General features: G+C 38.5%; 2 protein-coding genes across 2 annotated transcripts in view; one reads left to right on the top strand and one right to left on the bottom strand.

Moving 5' to 3' along the window:
• The window catches only part of LOC126352722 (ubiquinone biosynthesis monooxygenase COQ6, mitochondrial), a 77,831-nt gene extending 73,647 nt beyond the window's left edge, over window positions 1-4,184 (top strand). Inside the window, exons 3-4 of the mRNA XM_050002709.1 lie at window positions 294-551; window positions 4,097-4,184. Coding sequence (XP_049858666.1) covers window positions 294-551; window positions 4,097-4,102 — 264 coding nt within the window. The 3' untranslated portion in view covers window positions 4,103-4,184. The remainder of the gene's footprint in view (window positions 1-293; window positions 552-4,096) is intronic.
• A 489-nt stretch (window positions 4,185-4,673) lies between these two features.
• LOC126354143 (transient receptor potential channel pyrexia-like) overlaps window positions 4,674-19,964 on the bottom strand; it is a 179,877-nt gene continuing 164,586 nt past the window's right edge. The window contains exons 9-10 of the mRNA XM_050003594.1: window positions 7,486-7,677; window positions 4,674-5,009 (exon numbers count right to left, since the gene is read on the bottom strand). Of these exons, the coding sequence (XP_049859551.1) occupies window positions 4,674-5,009; window positions 7,486-7,677 (528 nt within the window). The remainder of the gene's footprint in view (window positions 5,010-7,485; window positions 7,678-19,964) is intronic.

Raw genomic sequence — 19,964 nt, 5'->3', positions numbered from 1 at the left:
TTTTGTTGCAATATTTCATTTTTCCTCTGCGAGTTTCTGAGTGGTTGTTTTTCATAATTGTTTTTTGCATGAGTTACATTTTCCCATATGTTCTAAATTTCCATTTTCTGTCTAGAAATGTGAAGTCAGTGGTATTAATATTGACTCCAGTAGAACAAAGCATTTTGGATTCCTGTGACTGAATACAGTGTTTTACTTTTTGGAATGATTCTATTTTGTCTCTTCTACTTGTGTTTCCATTTATTTATCATGTTAAAACTAGAAAGTTTCATATTTCATCTTTCTATTCTTAGGTTTGGGATGCTCTGTCAGATGCAATGATAACGTTCAACAATGATGGAATGGCAGAAGAGATTGCATACATAGTTGAAAATGACCTTTTAGTAGACTCAGTTAGTAAATGTCTGGAAGAACGAACTTCCAATGTTGAAGTCATCTATGAAGCAAAAGTTAAAAATTGCAAATTACCATCAAGTGATGTTTTATCTGGTGCACATGACCTTGCACAGATTGAAATGGAAGATGGTACTTCTTACAGCTGCAGATTACTGGTGAGTCACAGCAATCTTTTATTTCATAGCTGATTTCACTTAAATAAACAACACTGTGAGTGAAGACCACTACTTACCTTGCATAGGAATATTTAACAGTTCAGAAAACTGATTAACTTATGATTTATTTGTCTATCCAATGCTCAATATTTCGTCTATATGACGAGTGACTGAAGTGGTTGGGACCCTGAACTTGCATTCAGGAGCAGAGTCAACTCCCTATCTCTCCATTCACATTTAAATTTTATGTGGTTTCCTTAAGTTACTTCAGTAAAATACCAGAATGGCTCCTTTAAAAAGGTCCTACGCAATTTCCTATCTGGGCCTTGTCTGATCTAAAATTGAATCCTTTCCTTTCCTTTCCTTTCCTTTCCTTTCCTTTCCTTTCCTTTCCTTTCCTTTCATTTCCTTTCTTCCTGTACACAGAAAGTGTTGTCTTTACACATAACATTAATTTTATTTGGTGTTTTGCATTTTGAGTAAGCAGTAGTGAATGGAGATATTTCAGTGTTGAAAGTTACATATTAGGTATTGGAAATGAATGAAATAAATTTATGATAGTATTTCTCACAAAATACCCAGGGGTTTGTAAAGTGAAGGGGGATGACTGCTATCAGCTCAGCGGGACATTAAGCGGTATCAGCGGCAACGAGCAAAAATGTGTAGCGGACTGGGATTCAAACCCGGGATCTCCTGCTTACTAAGCAGGTGCTGTAACCACTGCGCCATCCAGGACGCAGCTTTATTGCAACTGCACGGACTATCTCAGTACACTTCACGGTTGATCCACACTCCCACTGAGTGCCAACTATCTGCAGTCGCCATTGATATTACTTAGTGTCCTGCTGCAGCTGATAGCAGTCATTCCTCTTCAGTTTACTTATATTGTTTCACAACTGTGAGATCTGCATGGTGTCTGTGTTTCACTCCCCCCCCCCCCCCCTCCCCCTCCCCTCCTGCCACCAAACACAGGGATTTGTCTAGCTAGCAGCTGAGAAGAATGTGTCATTCCTGTTCACTCCACAACAGCCCCGAAAATATTGTCTTACCCGTAAACTTCATTTTTGGGCTTCTGTTTCACTCTTTGTCATTGTGGAGTCCCAGTCTCTCTTCTTTTTTATGTGCAGCACCAATGAAAAATATGGAAATTGTAGTGAAACTTGCAAGTGAGAAATGGGTGAAAGTAGTTCACCATTGGCAATGTTTTAACTGAATGAAATGGTGTACAAAAATGAAAAAAAAAACACATTTCAATAGTTGCATGCAGAGTTTCAGTATTAAGAAATTACTGGTGCCACATAGTGCACACAAATGGAAAATTTGAAGGGACCAGATGATTTAACATATTTATATATCTTGAAACTTTTGAATTTAGTCTGCACTTGAGAACATGTTTTTAGAACAGTAGTTAGTATTCTGTCTACAGGATGTCAGAATGCACAGTCAACTTGCCGCCACATTCATATCACATTCATTCTTCTCAGCTGCAGACCAGAACAAAAGGCACTTTTTCCATGAAGATGGTAAGTGCAGGTAGTCAGTGTCTTTACCACCCAAAAACTATGGGGAGCCATATCACCACATGGTGTTAGTCTGACAAACTGTTGTTCTTCTGATATGCACAAGATAGAGTTTTGTGTTTTCATAAGCTGCAATTTACTTTTGAAGCTTCATAGAAAACTTGAAGAGCAGCGGTTGAAAGGATTCTTAAAAAAAGTGTGACTAGAGTTGAAAATTATTGGTGAAAAGTACACCAAATACAGACCAAAGGAAAGTGCTTCAGAGCCTGAGTACAGTCTAAACTTATACTGCAGCTGAATTTTGGTTAAACTCTCCATAATTCTACATAACTTTGGTGGACTATAGCATTTTTAATACCTTGCTTAATGGATGAATTTCATTGGCTTCTGTTATTGCATTTGCCATCGGTTCTTGCACTGCTATTGTCTTTATAGCTCTTTTAGCAATTGGATATTTATGAAACAGGAACTGAGAAAATTAGAAGTTTGCAGCAGTTGTACCTCATAAGGAAAATTCCGAAAAAGGTAAACAATAAAGGTTTCTCACACTTCCAGCAGCATCAAGTGGTTTAAAATCCTTGAGCTATCAGCCGAATACTTGGGAGCTAACATCCCATAGATGTTCGGGCTTACATGGGGTTCCTCTTCTTCGAAATGTCTTGGCTCAAATTCGTCTAGGGGTTGAAACACATGTGTCGCATTACGTGCCCTAAATTAGACACTTGTGCCCCTTTGGTTAAATTGTTTGGCTGAGAGCAAGTTTACGAAATACAAAGTTAACATAATATATAATAACAGTAATAATAATATCGTGAACTAAATTAACAACCCATAAATTATGTAGGCCACACAGTTGCAATTTGGTTAGAATAATGTTTATCCAGAAAGAAAACTAATAGCAAAAGTGGTCTTATTTAGAATTACTATTACACTCCAGTGCATATCCATTTGACACAATACTCCACCTTGATATTTACACGAGAAGTCAGAGTTCACTCCAGGTGCGTGGCTGCTCACCGCTCAGAGACTAAGTCCCGCAATACCACACAATGCGAAGACTCCAAGGAGGACTCGAAGAAGTATGCGTTCTTGACATTCTGTGGCTCAATAACAGGAAAGATAAGCCGGCTCCTAAAGAGGAATAAAATTTATTTGGTCTTCAGGGCTCCAGCAAAAACTCGACAACTTTTGAGGTCTGTGAAAGATGATGTAGGCCTCATAATGCCAGGAGTATGTAAAATACCATGTGGATGTGTGTACCATTGAACAGTGCTGTGTAGAACACGAGAGATGTTTTCATCTACAGTACCCAGAGCAATCAGTGGTAGTCATCATACTGCTTTCTACGAGACATCTATTATCACATGGACTAACAGTTTTTGGGATAGCATAAAAAAATAAGGCGTTGAAATAAAAACTTGTGACAACATGCTCAATAAAGTCGGCGGCCTGCAGTTAAGCACAGCGTGGGACCCGGCCATTTGAAGGCTGAAGTGGGCACGGAAGCTGCACAATGCAAACATTACCATTTATGGTGCTGGAGTGGGTACCAGTGACATTATGGAAGGGAGCACGGCTATATAAGGACGGCAGCAGCAACCAGAAGACAGTCACCATTTCACAGTGGCTGAGGAGTGCTCAGCAGAGATATTGTGGATTTTAAACCACTTGACGTGGCTGGAAGCCTGAACCTTTATTAGTACATATCGCTGTGAAACTATGCACTCCTATAAACATAAACAAATAAACTGTGAGAGGTTGTTCAGAATGTGATTTAATGTGTGAAAACTGCACCGTCTGTAAAAGTGAAAATAAATTCTCTTTAGGTAGTGATTTTAGCTCACCCTATTTTAAAGGTTAATGATAGCAACTGTTAAAAGGAAAGTTTAATTGTGGAGTAACTGACAGCACTCTTATGTGTACATTCAAATAAATTAACTGACATGCCTTCATTTCATTTCCATACAAATGTTGCACTTCACTCAAATTTCACTCACCTGAGACATGTATCAATACCTGTTACAGTTCTGATGGGAAAGATGAGACCAAGGCACTGGTGAAACATCCTGACATCCTGAATGCCAAAAATTCTGTGTAAAATTTGTTTTCAGGCTGGTCATTACGACAATGCATTGTAGATATGAACTGACTCTGCAGTTAAGGAACTATGCACCTAACACATTTCTCCAGGCCCTTGACTTTTCTATTTCTTGGAATGCTAGATTGATGATTGTGGTTTTAAAGTCTGTGTTCTGACTAATAGATTACTCAGGAATGAGAAAAGGGGGGAACAACTCAAGACATAGTAGATATAAAAATGAAATTATATAAAAATTTTACTACGTAATATCAGATACTATATCAAATAAATAAATAAGTAAATAAATAGAGTACCAGTTCCAAACACAATCTGGACTTCACATTTTAAAATTTGGTTTAATATTCCTTTTTTATTTTGGTAGAAGGGAAATGTACTTACATATTAGCATGATCAGCATGTTAGGAAGATGTTTTATACCATGGGTTTGTTGTTTTAATTTTATTATTAATGTGCTGGTGTTGCTTTAAATATTTGTATTTTAATACAGTGTTTGACAGAACATTAATGCTTGTGTTGTTCATCTGAATTACTCTTTTCCCGCAAGGAATTTTGCAATTCATCCAACTGGCTGGTAATCTTATTGAAACGTTCTTCAGACAAAGAATTTTGTCGCCGTTGTTCAGCATGCATTGCCTTGACATGTGCTATCATACGGTCTGTAGGTGCAGAAGCCACTCGTCTAAGGGTACACAACTCATCATCATGCTCTGTAGGATCAAAAAACACTGAGTAGGCAAGTTCGTGTTTGTTTATTCGCCCAGGATGGTGAAGCAGTGATCTTCTTTCTGCGACAAGCCGATAAGCAGAACGTGCTATTTCTGCAGGTAATCGATCAGCCTGCAATTACAGTATATGTAATCAGTTCAGAATACGTGTTAGACTTCATGATTGATAAGTAATACATAACTTAAATTTATGAGGTATTTGCAGCACAGAGGGAAATAGGGATCTGAACAGTTTACTTTTTCTTCCATAGTTTAGTTTATATCAACTGCCTTTCTTTTCATTTTTTAAAATATTATATGTGCAGAAAGAGACAACAGTTATTAAGAAAAAAATGTTCAGCTGCATATTTTATATTCTAGGCAGATATTTACTGTCAACATTTGTTGAATGAGACATTTGTGCTTCATAGCAACTCAACTAAAATGTCATTTGTTGTCTGCATTAAATGCATGCTATATCTTGTCCTGTAAGACATATAAGCAAAATTAGTGTTTAATTCCACTATTTTTTACTCTTTATCTCTTAGACATAAATCTTCCAGTCTTTCTACTACCCTGTTTGAGAAATGGTACAGAACAACAAAATTTCTATTTCTGTTAAACGGAAGTATCTGCGTGAAATTATTTGTTGTTACAGTGAAAAGTGCTCTATTCCAGAAGGATAAATAATGTTATTATTAAATCTCACTTAAAAAGAAAAAAATCTGGTTTATGCAGTCTGCAGTATAGATATCACAAATTTGCTATTTATAGTCAGTCAATTACAGTGCATTGCTACCAGAGTGAATAGTTCTCCTGGGGGAATGTTACAGAGAATTATGAATTAAAACAGAAACAGGTTAAGTACTGAATGTCATGAATTGGCCTGTGTATTTGATCTTGTGGTGTAGCCTGCTAATGTGCCCTTCCTTTCATTTTTTTACTGAAGGCAAGGCTCAAGAAGAAAAAGTAGGATGATGCTGTGGTGAGTATGTTTAAAACCACCACACAGAAATGGCCTACAGAAAAAGCATTTTATAAAGTAGAAGAATTCAAATTGTGCCATAAATATACTAATGTAGTTTCATTTAGATCAAACTTATATATGTGAAAATGTTGAATATATTGCGTGCAGTATGATGGACATTTTGTGTTTTGATAGCCAATTATGATCTGAAAATATCTTTTAGCCCATGGGTTTTATTTATGTAATTCTATGTGTGTATGTTCACAAAGGACAAATTTACTGCTTTGCAATGCGTAAAGATGGATAGTAAATAAATACAGTCACATTGTCCCAGGTAAAATTGTATGAACTGGACAAGTAAACACTTAGGTTGTCATCAAAAATAGCTGTGGAATAATTGTTCATTTTCAGTTCATTTATTTCCGGAAAAATGGGTCTGTATTGTGGCAGAAACTATTTTCTCAAAGTTACGTAGATAAATACAACTTGGCACATGGTAAATGCTGTGAGCAGAAGAAAATTTAACAGCAAGATTTCATTTTTGTCGGTATAAATTCATGTAAATGATTGCTACCTCCATGTTTCACCTCTGATTTAATGCAAATACAATTGCATGCTTGTTTTATATGCTGCCTGAACTATGAGAGCAACGTTAGTATGAGGAGGCAGGGATCGTTTATAGCTTGCGCAGCAGATGAATGGTATTACTGTTGTAGTGTCTGCCAGTCTGCTTGTTTCTGAGTCTATAGATGATTGTGAGGTAATTGCTGAAAGAACACATGTGGAGACCATTCAATACTTTGAACATACTCCTGGTCATACATCCAGCCATGTAATGCTCATTTACACATTCTCAACATTTTTAATGGGATTTGGTCATTCAACAACTAGCCTGTGACTAACACCTCACTAAGTGACATGTTGTAGTAGTAAACACATTGTTCTTATATTCAGGATGAAGGTGTTTGATATTCCATTTGGTCATTCAGATTTAGGTTTTGTATGATTTCTCCAAATTATTTCTGTTGCGCAAAGTGACAGTATGTTTTTTTCACCACCATTGGCCAGTTGTTCCAGCACTGTGTCTATAATGAAAATACTATAGGTTGTAAAACTCAGAACCTTCCTCCTGTCTTCAAAAGGAAGCTGCTGCTGCTGCTTTTTCATCAGGCTGTTTATTCAATCTTGCAGAGTGTCACTTTCCTTTTGGTTTGTATTTTTTTATTTTGATTGAAATATGTTTCTTTTTATTTACATTTATTCATTTTTTATTGAAATACAAACATAAAGGAAAACAAAACCCTACAAGACTCAGGATAAATGAGAAACATGACAGCCTATAAGCAACAATTCTAAGCTATTTTATTCAATACCAGTACATTAAGATTTTCCTATTCACTTGATCTGGGTGTTAATAAGTCCCAGTTTTATGAATTTTTCATGGTATTTCTATTATGCCATGCACACAGACCAACTTTTCTGCTTTTTATTTATTTGTGGCACTTTATCTAGAAGTAGTATATTTTCTGAAACCAAGTTGAAATGTCTACAACTGTCAGCAAATATCCATTGTCATGCAGGAAAATTTGATAAGCAGGTGATAATGCACTAATGTAAATGTAATTAGAGATTATTTAATCACCTGTGGATGGTTGGGCCGGACGTAAACTGAACTGTGGTATGGAGAAGTGAGCAACAGTGCACTTCGATGGGCCATAGAGAGAAGTCGTGGTGGCAGCCATGTCAACAAACGTGAAAAGAGGGCACTCTCCAGATGGGCCACCAATTCAGCCTGTCGTACAAGACGGTCCAGACCTGCTGAACGCTGTAGACCCTGAAGTGTGTAAAAGAGAAATCTTGTGAACTGGAGCATAGGAAAAGGCTTAGCATTAGAGTATTTCATTTAAAAAGAAGAGGTTCACATGTAACTTCTGAATTTTAATTCAGTAAACCCATTTTGTAAGTTGAAATATGTTTTATTACTCTCATAAAGAAAGTAATTTGTATCTTGTAGTTGATACAGACTTCACAGCCACCAACAGAAATGACTTCCTTGAGGACATGCTCACATTTGAGTGTAATCAATATATAATGAAGGCATGCTCCAGAATATTAGATGAATATTTCTGCATCTGGAACAGTTTTAAACTAGTTTCAGTTAACTTCGCCTTAATAGTATTCCGGCTGAAGAGCTGCGGAAGCACACTGGAAACACTTCAACTCAATTGATTTTTATTTATAGAGTGTTTTTGAGGTTTACAGTACTGGAAGTAAAGATCTAGTTTTCATGCGTCCAGTAGAGTCTTGTGATTAGTATTCAGAGATAAGTATAGATGTTTTTGAGTCTAAATAGTTTTTCCCTTTATTCTTATTGTTGTTGTGTTTTGAAGCTATGATGCAGGTTCTGAGCTGATTAAAGGAAAGATTAGTGCCACTAAAAGGAATTGTTGTTGTTGTTGTTGTTGTTGTTGTTGTTGTTATGGTCTTCAGTCTTGAGACTGGTTTGATGCAGCTCTCCATGCTACTCTATCCTGTGCAAGCTGCTTCATCTCCCAGTACCTACTGCAACCTACATCCTTCTGAATCTGCTTAATATGTTCATCTCTTGGTCTCCCTCTACAATTTTTACCCTCCATGTTTCCCTCCAATGCTAAATTGGTGATCCCTTGATGCCTGAGAACATGTCCTACCAATCAATCCCTTCTTCTAGTCAAGTTGTGCCACAAACCTTTCTTCTCCCCAATCCTATTCAATACCTCCTCATTAGTTATGTGATCTACCCATCTAATCTTCAGCATTCTTCTATAGCACCACATTTCGAAAGCTTCTATTCTCTTCTTGTCCAAACTATTTATCGTCCATGTTTCACTTCCATACATGGCTACGCTCCATACAAATACTTTCAGAAATGACTTCCTGACACTTAAATCTATACTCGATGTTAACAAATTTCTCTTCTTCACAAACGCTTTCCTTGCCATTGTCAGTCTACATTTTATATCCTCTCTACTTTGACCATCATCAGTTATTTTGCTCCTCAAATAGCAAAACTCCTTTACTACTTTATGAAGTCTTTTGAAAGATATAACCCCCGGTCATCATAAACTTCACTCTATGATATTTCAACTGTACATCTGAAGATGATCATCAGGTGTCCACTTTAAATATTCCCTCAGCATCACCTGACTTAATTCGACTTCATTCCATTATCCTCATTTTGCTTTTGTTGATGTCCATCTTATATCCTCCTTTAAAGACACTATCCATTCCGTTCAACTGCTCTTCCAAGTCCTTTGCTGTCTCTGACAGAATTACAATGCCATCAGCGAACCTCAAAGTTTTTATTTCTTCTCCATCGATTTTAATTCCTACTCCAAATTTTTCTTTTGTTTCCTTCACTGCTTACTCAATATACATATTGAATAACATCGGGGAGAGGCTACAACCCTGTCTCACTCCCTTCCCAACCTCTGCTTCCCTTTCATGTCCCTCGATTCTTATAACTGCCATTTGGTTTCTGTACAAATTGTAAATAGCCTTTTGTTCCCTGTATTTTACCCCTGCCACCTTCAGAATCTGAAAGAGAGTATTCCAGTCAACATTGTCAAAAGCTTTCTCTAAGTCTACAAATGCTAGAAACGTAGGTTTCCTTTCAGGTGCTGACAGATGTGAAAATTACCGAACTATCAGTTTAATAAGCCACAGCTGCAAAATACTAACGCGAATTCTTTACAGACGAATGGAAAAACTGGTAGATGCAGACCTCGGGGAGGATCAGTTTGGATTCCGTCGAAATGTTGGAACACGTGAGGCAATACTGACCTTACGACTTATCTTAGAAGAAAGATTAAGAAAAGGCAAACCTACGTTTCTAGCATTTGTAGACTTAGAGAAAGCTTTTGACAATGTTGACTGGAATACTCTTTTTCAAATTCTAAAGGTGGCAGGGGTAAAATACAGGGAGCGAAAGGCTATTTATAATTTGTACAGAAACCAGATGGCAGTAATAAGAGTCGAGGGGCATGAAAGGGAAGCAGTGGTTGGGAAAGAAGTGAGACAGGGTTGTAGCCTCTCCCCGATGTTATTCAATCTGTATATTGAGCAAGCAGTAAAGGAAACTAAAGAAAAATTTGGAGTAGGTATTAAAATTCATGGAGAAGAAGTAAAAACTTTGAGGTTCGCCGATGACATTGTAATTCTGTCAGAGACGGCAAAGGACTTGGAAGAGCAGTTGAACGGAATGGACAGTGTCTTGAAAGGAGGATATAAGATGAACATTAACAAAAGCAAAATGAGGATAATGGAATGTAGTCAAATTAAATCGGGTGATGCTGAGGGAATTAGATTAGGAAATGAGACACTTAAAGTAGTAAAGGAGTTTTGCTATTTAGGAAGTAAAATAACTGATGATGGTCGAAGTAGAGAGGATATAAAATGTAGACTGGCAATGGCAAGGAAAGCGTTTCTGAAGAAGAGAAATTTGTTAACATCGAATATAGATTTATGTATCAGGAAGTCGTTTCTGAAAGTATTTGTTTGGAGTGTAGCCATGTATGGAAGTGAAACATGGACGATAACTAGTTTGGACAAGAAGAGAATAGAAGCTTTCGAAATGTGGTGCTACAGAAGAATACTGAAGATAAGGTGGATAGATCACGTAACTAATGAGGAGGTATTGAATAGGATTGGGGAGAAGAGAAGTTTGTGGCACAACTTGACTAGAAGAAGGGATCGGTTGGTAGGACATGTTTTGAGGCATCAAGGGATCACAAATTTAGCATTGGAGGGCAGCGTGGAGGGTAAAAATCGAAGAGGGAGACAGAAGATGAGTACACTAAGCAGATTCAGAAGGATGTAGGTTGCAGTAGGTACTGGGAGATGAAGCAGCTTGCACAGGATAGAGTAGCATGGAGAGCTGCATCAAACCAGTCTCAGGACTGATGACAACAACAACAACAACAATCTTTCTTCTAAGATAAGTCGTAGGATCAGTATTGCCTCACGTGTTCCAATATTTCTACGGAATCCAAACTGATCTTCCCCGAGGTCGGCTTCTACTAGTTTTTCCATTCGTCTGTAGAGAATTAGCATTAGTATTTTGCAGCCGTGACTTATTAAACTGATAGTTTGGTAATTTTCACATCTGTCAACACCTGCTTTCTTTGCAATTGGAATTACTATATTCTTCTTGAAGTCTGAGGGTATTTCGCTTGTCTCATACATCTTGCTCACCAGATGGTATAGTTTTGTCAGGACTGGCTCTTCCAAGGCCATCAGTAGTTCTGTTGGAATGTTGTCTACTCCCGGGGCCTTGTCTCGACTCAGATCTTTCAGTGCTCTGTCAAACTCTTCATGTAGTATCGTATCTCCCATTTCATTTTCATCTACATCCTCTTCCATTTCCATAATATTGTCCTCGAGTACATTGCCCTTGTATAGACCCTCTATATACTGGACTTATATCTGTGAAATTTAAAATTATCCAGTGAATTAATTGTTCAAAGAAATTTTGGGATCGCAGCCGGTCATCGTAAACTTTACTCCACCATATTTAAACTGGACACCTGATGATCATCTTCAGATGTACAGTTGAAATATCATAGAGTGAAGTTTATGATGACCGGGGGTTATATCTTTCAAAAGACTTCATAATGCTTGAAATACCTGATGCTAGATAAACAAGCACATTCAGTGGATAAAATCGAATGACTGAAGGGGAGTTATCATTACTATCAATCATTTGGTTCCTCCAGCTTGAAAACTGACAAAATTTTGCCAGTGACATCCAAATTAGGAATGCAGATTAATAGTTGATGCACCTCATATAGACTTGACAGAGCTCTCTAACGCACACACATGTGCGTGCACCCCCCCCCCCTCCCCCAAACACAAACACACACACACACACACACACACACACACACACACACACACACACACACACACGAGAGAGAGAGAGGGAGAGAGAGAGGGAGGGAGGGAGAGAGAGAGAGAGAGAGAGAGAGAGAGAGAGAGAGAGAGAGAGGAGGTGGGTGGGGGGAATTATTTTATTTTAATTATTTTGCGCAAGGCAGTACGTATGAACAGCAACTAGCAATTGTGGATTACATAGTTTTACAAATATATATTACTTTCATAATTTATAATTTAAAAAATAAGTCTTTAAATAAATATCTAATTTGTCGATGCATTCAAGGGCTGCATCTGTCACTTCAAATAAATCTTCCAAGTTCCCATGGTAGGCTCTTCTTCTACAGCTTGTTACAATGTGAGCGATCGCCTGGTGTTCATTTCCACAGTCACACTGAGAAGATGAAGCCCTTCCCCATCAGTAGAGGTTTTCAGCACAGATGCCATGACCTGTGCAGATTTGATTAATTGATTTCCAGGCACATCGCATTAGTTCCATACCAGGTGGTCTTGTGTCAAGTCTTTGGAAGGTCTGATGTTCCTCATGGGCAATAGTGTTCCACATTTCTGTTCACTTTTTGTTGATACTGAAAGTTGCTGCCTGTAGTGATTCTGCCAGTAGGACAGATGGCTGCCTAGACTTTAATTGGTTCATTCGGAATGCAGGAATGTCAGATTGCATTGGAAGCTCGGGAATTTTAAGTAATTTTTGATATTCCTCGAGGAGGGCATTCTGTCTTTGGAGGTCTGGTGGAGCAATGTTGCCAGAGGTGGTAACCAGTATAGAGGAGGAGATTTGATGTTGCCTGCTATTGTCCTCATTGCTGCATTTAGCTCCACATTAATTTTTCTCACATGTGTGCTATTGAACTACCCTGGGGCACAGTATTCAGCAACAGAATAGACCAGCCCTAAGGCAGTGCATTGCAGCGTCGTTGCTCTTGCGCCCCATGAGATACCACTCAGCTTCTGTATGATGATATTGCTTGATCTCAGCTTTGATGCAGTGTTTTCTATGTGCTTCCTGTAAGAGAGGGTTCTATCAAGAGTCACTCCTGGATATTCTGGAGAGTCTTGGTGGTGAAGGACCTGACCATTAAAGGTGAAATTCAACTTCGCATTGGCCATTCTGTTGTTATGGTGAAAGCAGCTGACTTTAGTCTTCGTTGGATTTGGTATCAGTTTCCACTTTTTGACGTATTCATCTATTGTGCTTAGATCTGCAGATAGGATCTCCCCATCAGCTTCAAGAATGTTCTCTGCTGGGTGGCCAAGGCCAAATCATCTGCATAGATGAACTTCCTTTGTTTCAGGGAGGTCAGATGTATAGAAGATGAACAGGATTGGCACCAAACTGAACCTTGAGGAAGACCATTATCAAGTTCCTTCTGTCTGCCTGGTTGGTTGCCAAGCCCTATTTGGTAGTATCTCTCAGGTAGCATGTTGTTTATGAGCCTGATTGTGGTTTGGCAGTGTGTGACACTGGCAAGTTTGTACAAGAGTCCTTGTCTCCATATTGTATCATAGGCAGCAGTAAGATCAATAAAAGCCACTGACATTTTAAGGCAACGTTGGAATCCAGCTTATGTGTGTATTTAACATGAGAACTTGGTCAGTGCAGCTTCTATTTGGTCTGACTCGTGCCTGTTCAATGGGAATAACTTCATGTGTCTTTGGACCGATTCGGTTGAGGATGACTCTTTCCAAAAGCATGTTGGAGCAGCTCAGGAGGGTGATTGAGCTTCTATTTGGTCTGACTCCTGCCTGCTCAATGGGAATAACTTCATGTGTCTTTGGACCGATTCGGTTGAGGATGACTCTTTCCAAAAGCATGTTGGAGCAGCTCAGGAGGGTGATTGAGCAATAGCTAGCAGTTTTGTTCGCTGATTTACCTGGCTTCAATATTGATATGATTTTTTAGTTTTTGGAGGCTTTTGGCATGCTCCCTGATAGCATAATATTAGTGAAGAAACTTGCAAGCCATCTACGAGTCCTGTTTCCACAATTGATGAGGAACTCCGGCTGTATCCCGTCAAGTCCTGGAGCTTTGCCTTTTTTCATTTCTTTGATTGCTGCAGTGATCTCATCTACAGTGAAGTCTCTGTAGTACTCTGATTTGTCGGGTGCCTTCTGCTTCAGGCTTTTAAGCTTTTTCTTAAACATTCTGGTGTGTAGCTTTTTTTTTTTTGGGGGGGGGGGGGCGGGGGGGTGCTTTGGAGAGACAACTTATTCTGTTCACAATCTGGTCTGGTGTTACTGTGTTACTTCAGGATATTTTCGGGTGGGTGGTCGACTTCCTCCCAGTTTTCTCAAGAGGTTCCATGTCTCTCTTCGTGACCCCTTAAAAATCCAGACTTTCTGTTTTTCATTCCCAGTCCTCTTTACGAGCATTATCAAGGTGTTTTAGGAGTTCTGCAGCAGTTCCGCTATCATTGGTGGTTAAATAGGACTGATACAGTTCTTCACAGTCATTACTCCAGGCTGGTATATATTTTCTCTGGAACCCTCCAGGCATGCATTTTTTTGCTGTTGTTACAACTGCTCTGACGAATCTTTCATAATTTTCACTTAAAGGGGGGGATTCATCTGATCACTTTATCAAGTTCTCTGGAGAATTTAGTCCAGTCTGCTTTTCTGAAGTTTCGTCTTGGTCTAGGCATTGATCTGATTACAGGAATTTGAATTCCTATGTCTAGAATTACTGGCCGGTGTTGGCTTTTTGGGGAACCTCCAAGGACTGTCCTTACTGTATGTAGAAGTTGTCTCTGGGAGTCCTGTGTTACAAAACATAGGTCAAGATGGGAATCCTTGTTCCAGGCTGCAGATTTAAATGTTCCCTTGTCCTTTGAGTCAAAAGCTGGGCTAAGGTTGGTATGTTAAGCCCAACCTGCCAGATCCTTACAATTTTCGTCAGTATCACTATATTTCCAATTGCTGTGATGGCTGTTGAAGTCGCCAATATATCCACTTGGATGTGATGAAACGGGAAGAATATAAGCTGGCCAGTTATCTGCTGGAGCCTCCTAGACATTTGTTACAGTAAAATCTTTAACTTTAACTGAGACAGTCTCAATATTTTTTATGGAGTTTGCAGATGTCAGATGCACATTTTCAATGTTACTGCGTATATGGGTAGCACAGCTGTAGCTCTGGTGGTAAGTAGCTCCCAGGACTTCATAGCCAGCTACACGTGCTCTTGGAATACAGTCTTCATTCGTAACTATATGAGTTTCTTGAATGACTGCTACATCTACATTGTTTTCGAGTAGCATACGGGAGGGATGTTGTGATTTAGATCGGCTGACCCATTCGAAGTTGAGCTGTAAAATCCGAATGTTATTGTTTAGGTGTGTGGTTGGTTGGTTCTGAAAAGAATCGTTGTGAAGTAGTTTCATGTTCATGTTTAAGCCAGGAGATCTGTAGTAGATAAATCTAGATGCCAGCTCCAATACTCGTGTAGCACCACCCAGGAGGCTCAAAAAACTTTAGAAAGAATGTAGTGAGTCTGTTGGCAGGAGGACACTCAGGAAACAAAAACTGTATGTTTGCAAATACACATAATTTCAACAGTAAATTCTAACCACTTTTTGTGAAGAGTAATAAAATTCCGTTTATCATCTCAAAAAAATAGTTACATCGTTAATTTTTTTGTTTGTTTCTTCTTTGAGTTCTCTTGCTCTATACAGGGTGTGTCATAAATGTGCCGAAACATTCCAAGGACTGCATGCTGATATGAAAAGCAACTCAATAATGATTGTTGTTAATTTTTCTCCTGTTGATAACATTTACAAGATAAAGAAAATAAGTTAATCATGAAATGAGGCACCAGAGAACCTCAAGATTGTGACATATTATTCTCCCACAGATGCATTACATGACACTCCAAAGTCTTGATTTGTATCACCCAGCACTGGGGAGATATGGGAAAAAGCTCATTTCCTCTGTGTGAGTATGCAGTATGAGAAATTACGTAAGAACTTGTGAACGAAATGTTGATGACTGGCAGAGTGTACAGTCCCATGTCACATGAAATTTGAGCTGGGGCTAATGACTTAAGGCAAAATATGGCATATGTGTCCTGGTTACAACAGGTCTGGGCCTCTTGCTATAGCTGATATGCACTGTGCCAGCAGCTGCTAAAGATATTTCATAATGTTCTTTACATGGCAACTTCCACAAATAAGTAATATGGTGTCATGAACGTCATTTAGGGCATTGCAGATGGAAGAGAAGTAGTTGGAAGATAACTCTGCCAAGAAAAATTTCCCAGTACATACATCCCATCAACACCTAGACATTTGATGGAGTATAGTGCATGTGTGGCACCTTCAGCATTTAGTGCCCGGGGTAAGCCAGTCCTCAAAGTATAGTGAAGATGTTGAAGAGAATATTTTGCTGCACTCTGTTGCTAAGAACTAAAGAGTAAGCACCAGATCTCTCAGCACTGTATTAGAAATGTCACAAAGTACTACACTGAAGCTAAGTCATCAGACAAAAGACTAGAAGTTTTAAGTATGAGGGTACTAACAAATTTATGGTGTCAATATCTGATGGGGGAATTATTGCTTGGTACCTCTTGGGACTAAATGTGCCATCACCAAGATTTACAGAAGAGCAATGATTATCTATTGGAATATCGGAAGAAGTCAATTACACAAAAAATGATGTAGCTTGTCCACATGTGGTTTACACCAGAGCAGATAGAAGCAAATCCAAACAAGCAAGTCTTCACAGATAATTTGCCACTGTTCGCTACCATTCGCTTGTGTTTGTGAACAACCATTTACAGTCATGCGAGGGCACACAAGAGAACTCGAGGTAACAAGTATAGCCTGTGAACATTGTGTTATTGTTTTCTGGCACTAATGCTCACTGCACAGGATACAACACTACAATTAGAGCCACAGTGCAAAACTTTAAGAGAGAATTGTTTTGCACAGGGAGTGCATTGTTTTTGATAAACTGACCAAAATGGCATAGGAAAATAAGAATGTAGGTCTCTGAATTTGCATGTAAGAATGAAACACATGGAGATAGTGTACTAAACATTGAATTGCAGCTCCAGTTTGTTTTAGCCTTTATTTCAAACTTTGCAGATATGCTGGTTGATGCTTTTCTGTTTCTAATTCATTGCAAATGAGGAGGAAATTTATATGCAGAACACTAATCACCATCAAACAATGTAACCAAAAGAAAGGTTAGCATTTACACTTGATTTATTGTTGACCTCCCATCACTTAACTTGCTGACCACATTCAAAGACTTTGAAAACTCCAGACATTTGGATCATGTCAGATTATTTTCCCAGACACATACAGTCTGTTGATAATAAGTTGGTCTATGGCCACAGTGTCCTGGAGAGCAGGACATGAGGGGACGAATTTTTCCTTGTTTGTCTCTCAGTGCTGACAAAGGTGTACCTTGTATCAAAATAGTCTCAAAGAATAAAATGTTGAATCCTGAACTTTCTGAAAGTGCAGTTAGTGATGTCAGGCCACAACATACCTGGTGCTGCAGTTAAATGTCACCCTCACTGAGTCTTTCACAAAACTGTGGTTGTTCTTTTCAAGACTTGTAAAAATGACTGCAGTGTATTTGAGTTATTGTTGGATTTTTATGCACTGTATATGTGTTTGTGCTCTAGACAGACAGCAGGTTGTATAGATTTTACTACTGTGTGCCTAAATATGAGCTTGTATCTGACAAGAAGACCTTATCAAAAGGCCTAGTTTTGATTTTCTTCACATATACTAAGAGGATTTGAAAATCTGTGACCAGACATCAATATCCTAAAGCAATGCGACATAATTTTGAAAAAGCAAAACTTGAAAAGTTGCCTCTTAAAAATGGGATGATTTCTGAGCACTGTTACCTGCCAAACATTTGGCAGATGTTTCATAGATGCCTGTAGCTGAATGGGCACGCCACACATAGTGAACCCACTGCCCCTTTTCCCTCGTACTAAGACCAATGCTGTGACATAGATCAAGAGAATGTTGATATCTTATCTGTTGCACAACAGTGACAAGAGCATTCTTCATTTTTGGTCTTTTGTACAGGAATATTTTACTCGTCTTCAGCATCACCTGTGCTGTTGACAGTACTATGCCAATTTTTTGGCCAGTGTTTTCTTGGATCCTCCCTGCAGCTGGGGTGTGCTGCACATAAAAAGGTAACTTATAGTGAGTGTCTAATTCTCAGTGACAGGGAGACATTACATTTTTCTTCGAGATAACGTGTGTAGACCTCGTCTGCAGGATGAGGGGATCACCTTGTAACCACTCACATACATCTGAAAAAAATAGCATCGAAGACTGGTGATGAAAAGTCACTAATTCAGATCTCCTTTACAACTTTTTTTTTCTTTTTACTTTTATTTAAATTCTGTATTTTTTGTCAAGTAGAAATTGTAATAAGTAAATATTGAATCACAGTTTTCTAATGAAAATAACGTTTTATTTTAATAATGTGTCACATGAAACAAAAATGAGTTATATTCATCAATAATACTCCTTCATTTACTGCTAATGCCCACAATTTCTTCTTCCGTTGTTTAGTGGAGAAACAAGCATACAACATACACCAGTATTATTCATGAAACTTCCTGACATGTTAATCTGCTTTTAACCTGTGTGGAACTTTCATTTCTGTTCACACACTGCGGCAGAGTGAAATTTGTTCTGGATTAGTATTGATGTATTCACATGTCCATGTCAAATTTTAATTTGTTTCATATGAATGACCTATAGTTGAAAATAAAATATTATTGTTATTAGAAAATTACGATTCAGTGTCTGATTATTACAGTTTCCACTTGACAGAAAATATGGAATGTAAATAAAAGTAAAAAAAAATTGTTGTAAAGGAGATGTAAACCAGAGTCCTTTCTATTACCAGTCTTCAACGCTACCTGTTCAGTTACAGGCACCTACAAAACATCTGCCAAATGTTTGGCAGTTAACAGAGTTTAATGTCAAGTCTTGAAGATTGTTTTGCTCATACCTGCACGCAATTGTCTGGCAGATAGGGCGGCACTATGATGCAACTAATTATCAATTGCCGGAGCTTCTCATTGTCCTCAGTAAAGAAGTATGGAAAGCATATGCATGGGAGACCATCTAAGTGTGATGGTTTTTAATATAAAATGTATGAATTACCCTCATGCCTGTGCTCATTTAGTGAATTTTCACTAAGACTTATTAAAATCTATTTATTTCCAATCGATTGAATTACTCCAGACAAAAAAACATCTGGGTGTACCCCAGACAGCTGTATAAAAAATCCCTCCAAGACACCCACAGATGCACTGAAAATTAGAAAAAATATGAAGAAATCAAGATATATGGCAGTTCTAATTATTGGCAGCTGTAAATTTACATTAATGATTGTTGCACATTTCAGTAACTGCCATGTCTCATTGGTTCTGCTGGCTGCAGCAACATATGTATAAAGAAGCTAATGTTAATAAAATATGATTAATGAAATGATATTGAAGGGCAGATAATGTGATCCCAGGTGAATTGATTTTATTTATTATTAAAAATCTTGAACATAACACTTGTAAGTCAACCACATAATTACAGATACTGTGAACACAAGTGGTGAGAATATATTTTTAATTTTAATCAGTGCAGCATAAACAAAGATGATGTAACTTACCAAACAAAAGTGTTGGCATGTTGATTGACACAAAAACATACACACAAAATTCAAGCTTTCGCAACCAATGGTTGCTTCATCAGTAAATAGGGAAGGAGAGGGAAAGACGAAAGGATGTGGGTTTTAAGGGAGAGGGTAAGGAGTCATTCCTATCCCGGGAGTGGAAAGACTTACCCAGGGGGAAAAAGGGACAGGTATACACTCGCGCGCGCGCACACACACACACACACACACACACACACACACACACACACACACACATCCATCCGCACTTACACAGACACAAGCAGACATTTGTAAAGGCAAAGAGTTTGGGCAGAGATGTCAGTCAAGGTGGAAGTACAGAGGCAAAGATGTTGTTGAATGACAGGTGAGGTATGAGCGGCAGCAACTTGAAATTAGCGGAGGTTGAGGCTTGGTGGGTAACGGGAAGAGAGGACATACTGAAGGGCAAGTTCCCATCTCTGGAGTTCTGACAGGCTGGTGTTAGTGGGAAGTATCCAGATAACCCAGAAGGTGTAACACTGTGCCAAGATGTGCTGGCCGTGCACC

Source organism: Schistocerca gregaria, chromosome 1, assembly GCF_023897955.1.
Source record: "Schistocerca gregaria isolate iqSchGreg1 chromosome 1, iqSchGreg1.2, whole genome shotgun sequence".
Lineage (NCBI taxonomy): Eukaryota > Metazoa > Arthropoda > Insecta > Orthoptera > Acrididae > Schistocerca > Schistocerca gregaria.
Note: the sequence above shows the minus strand (reverse complement) of the source record. Positions and strands in the feature narration are given on the sequence as shown.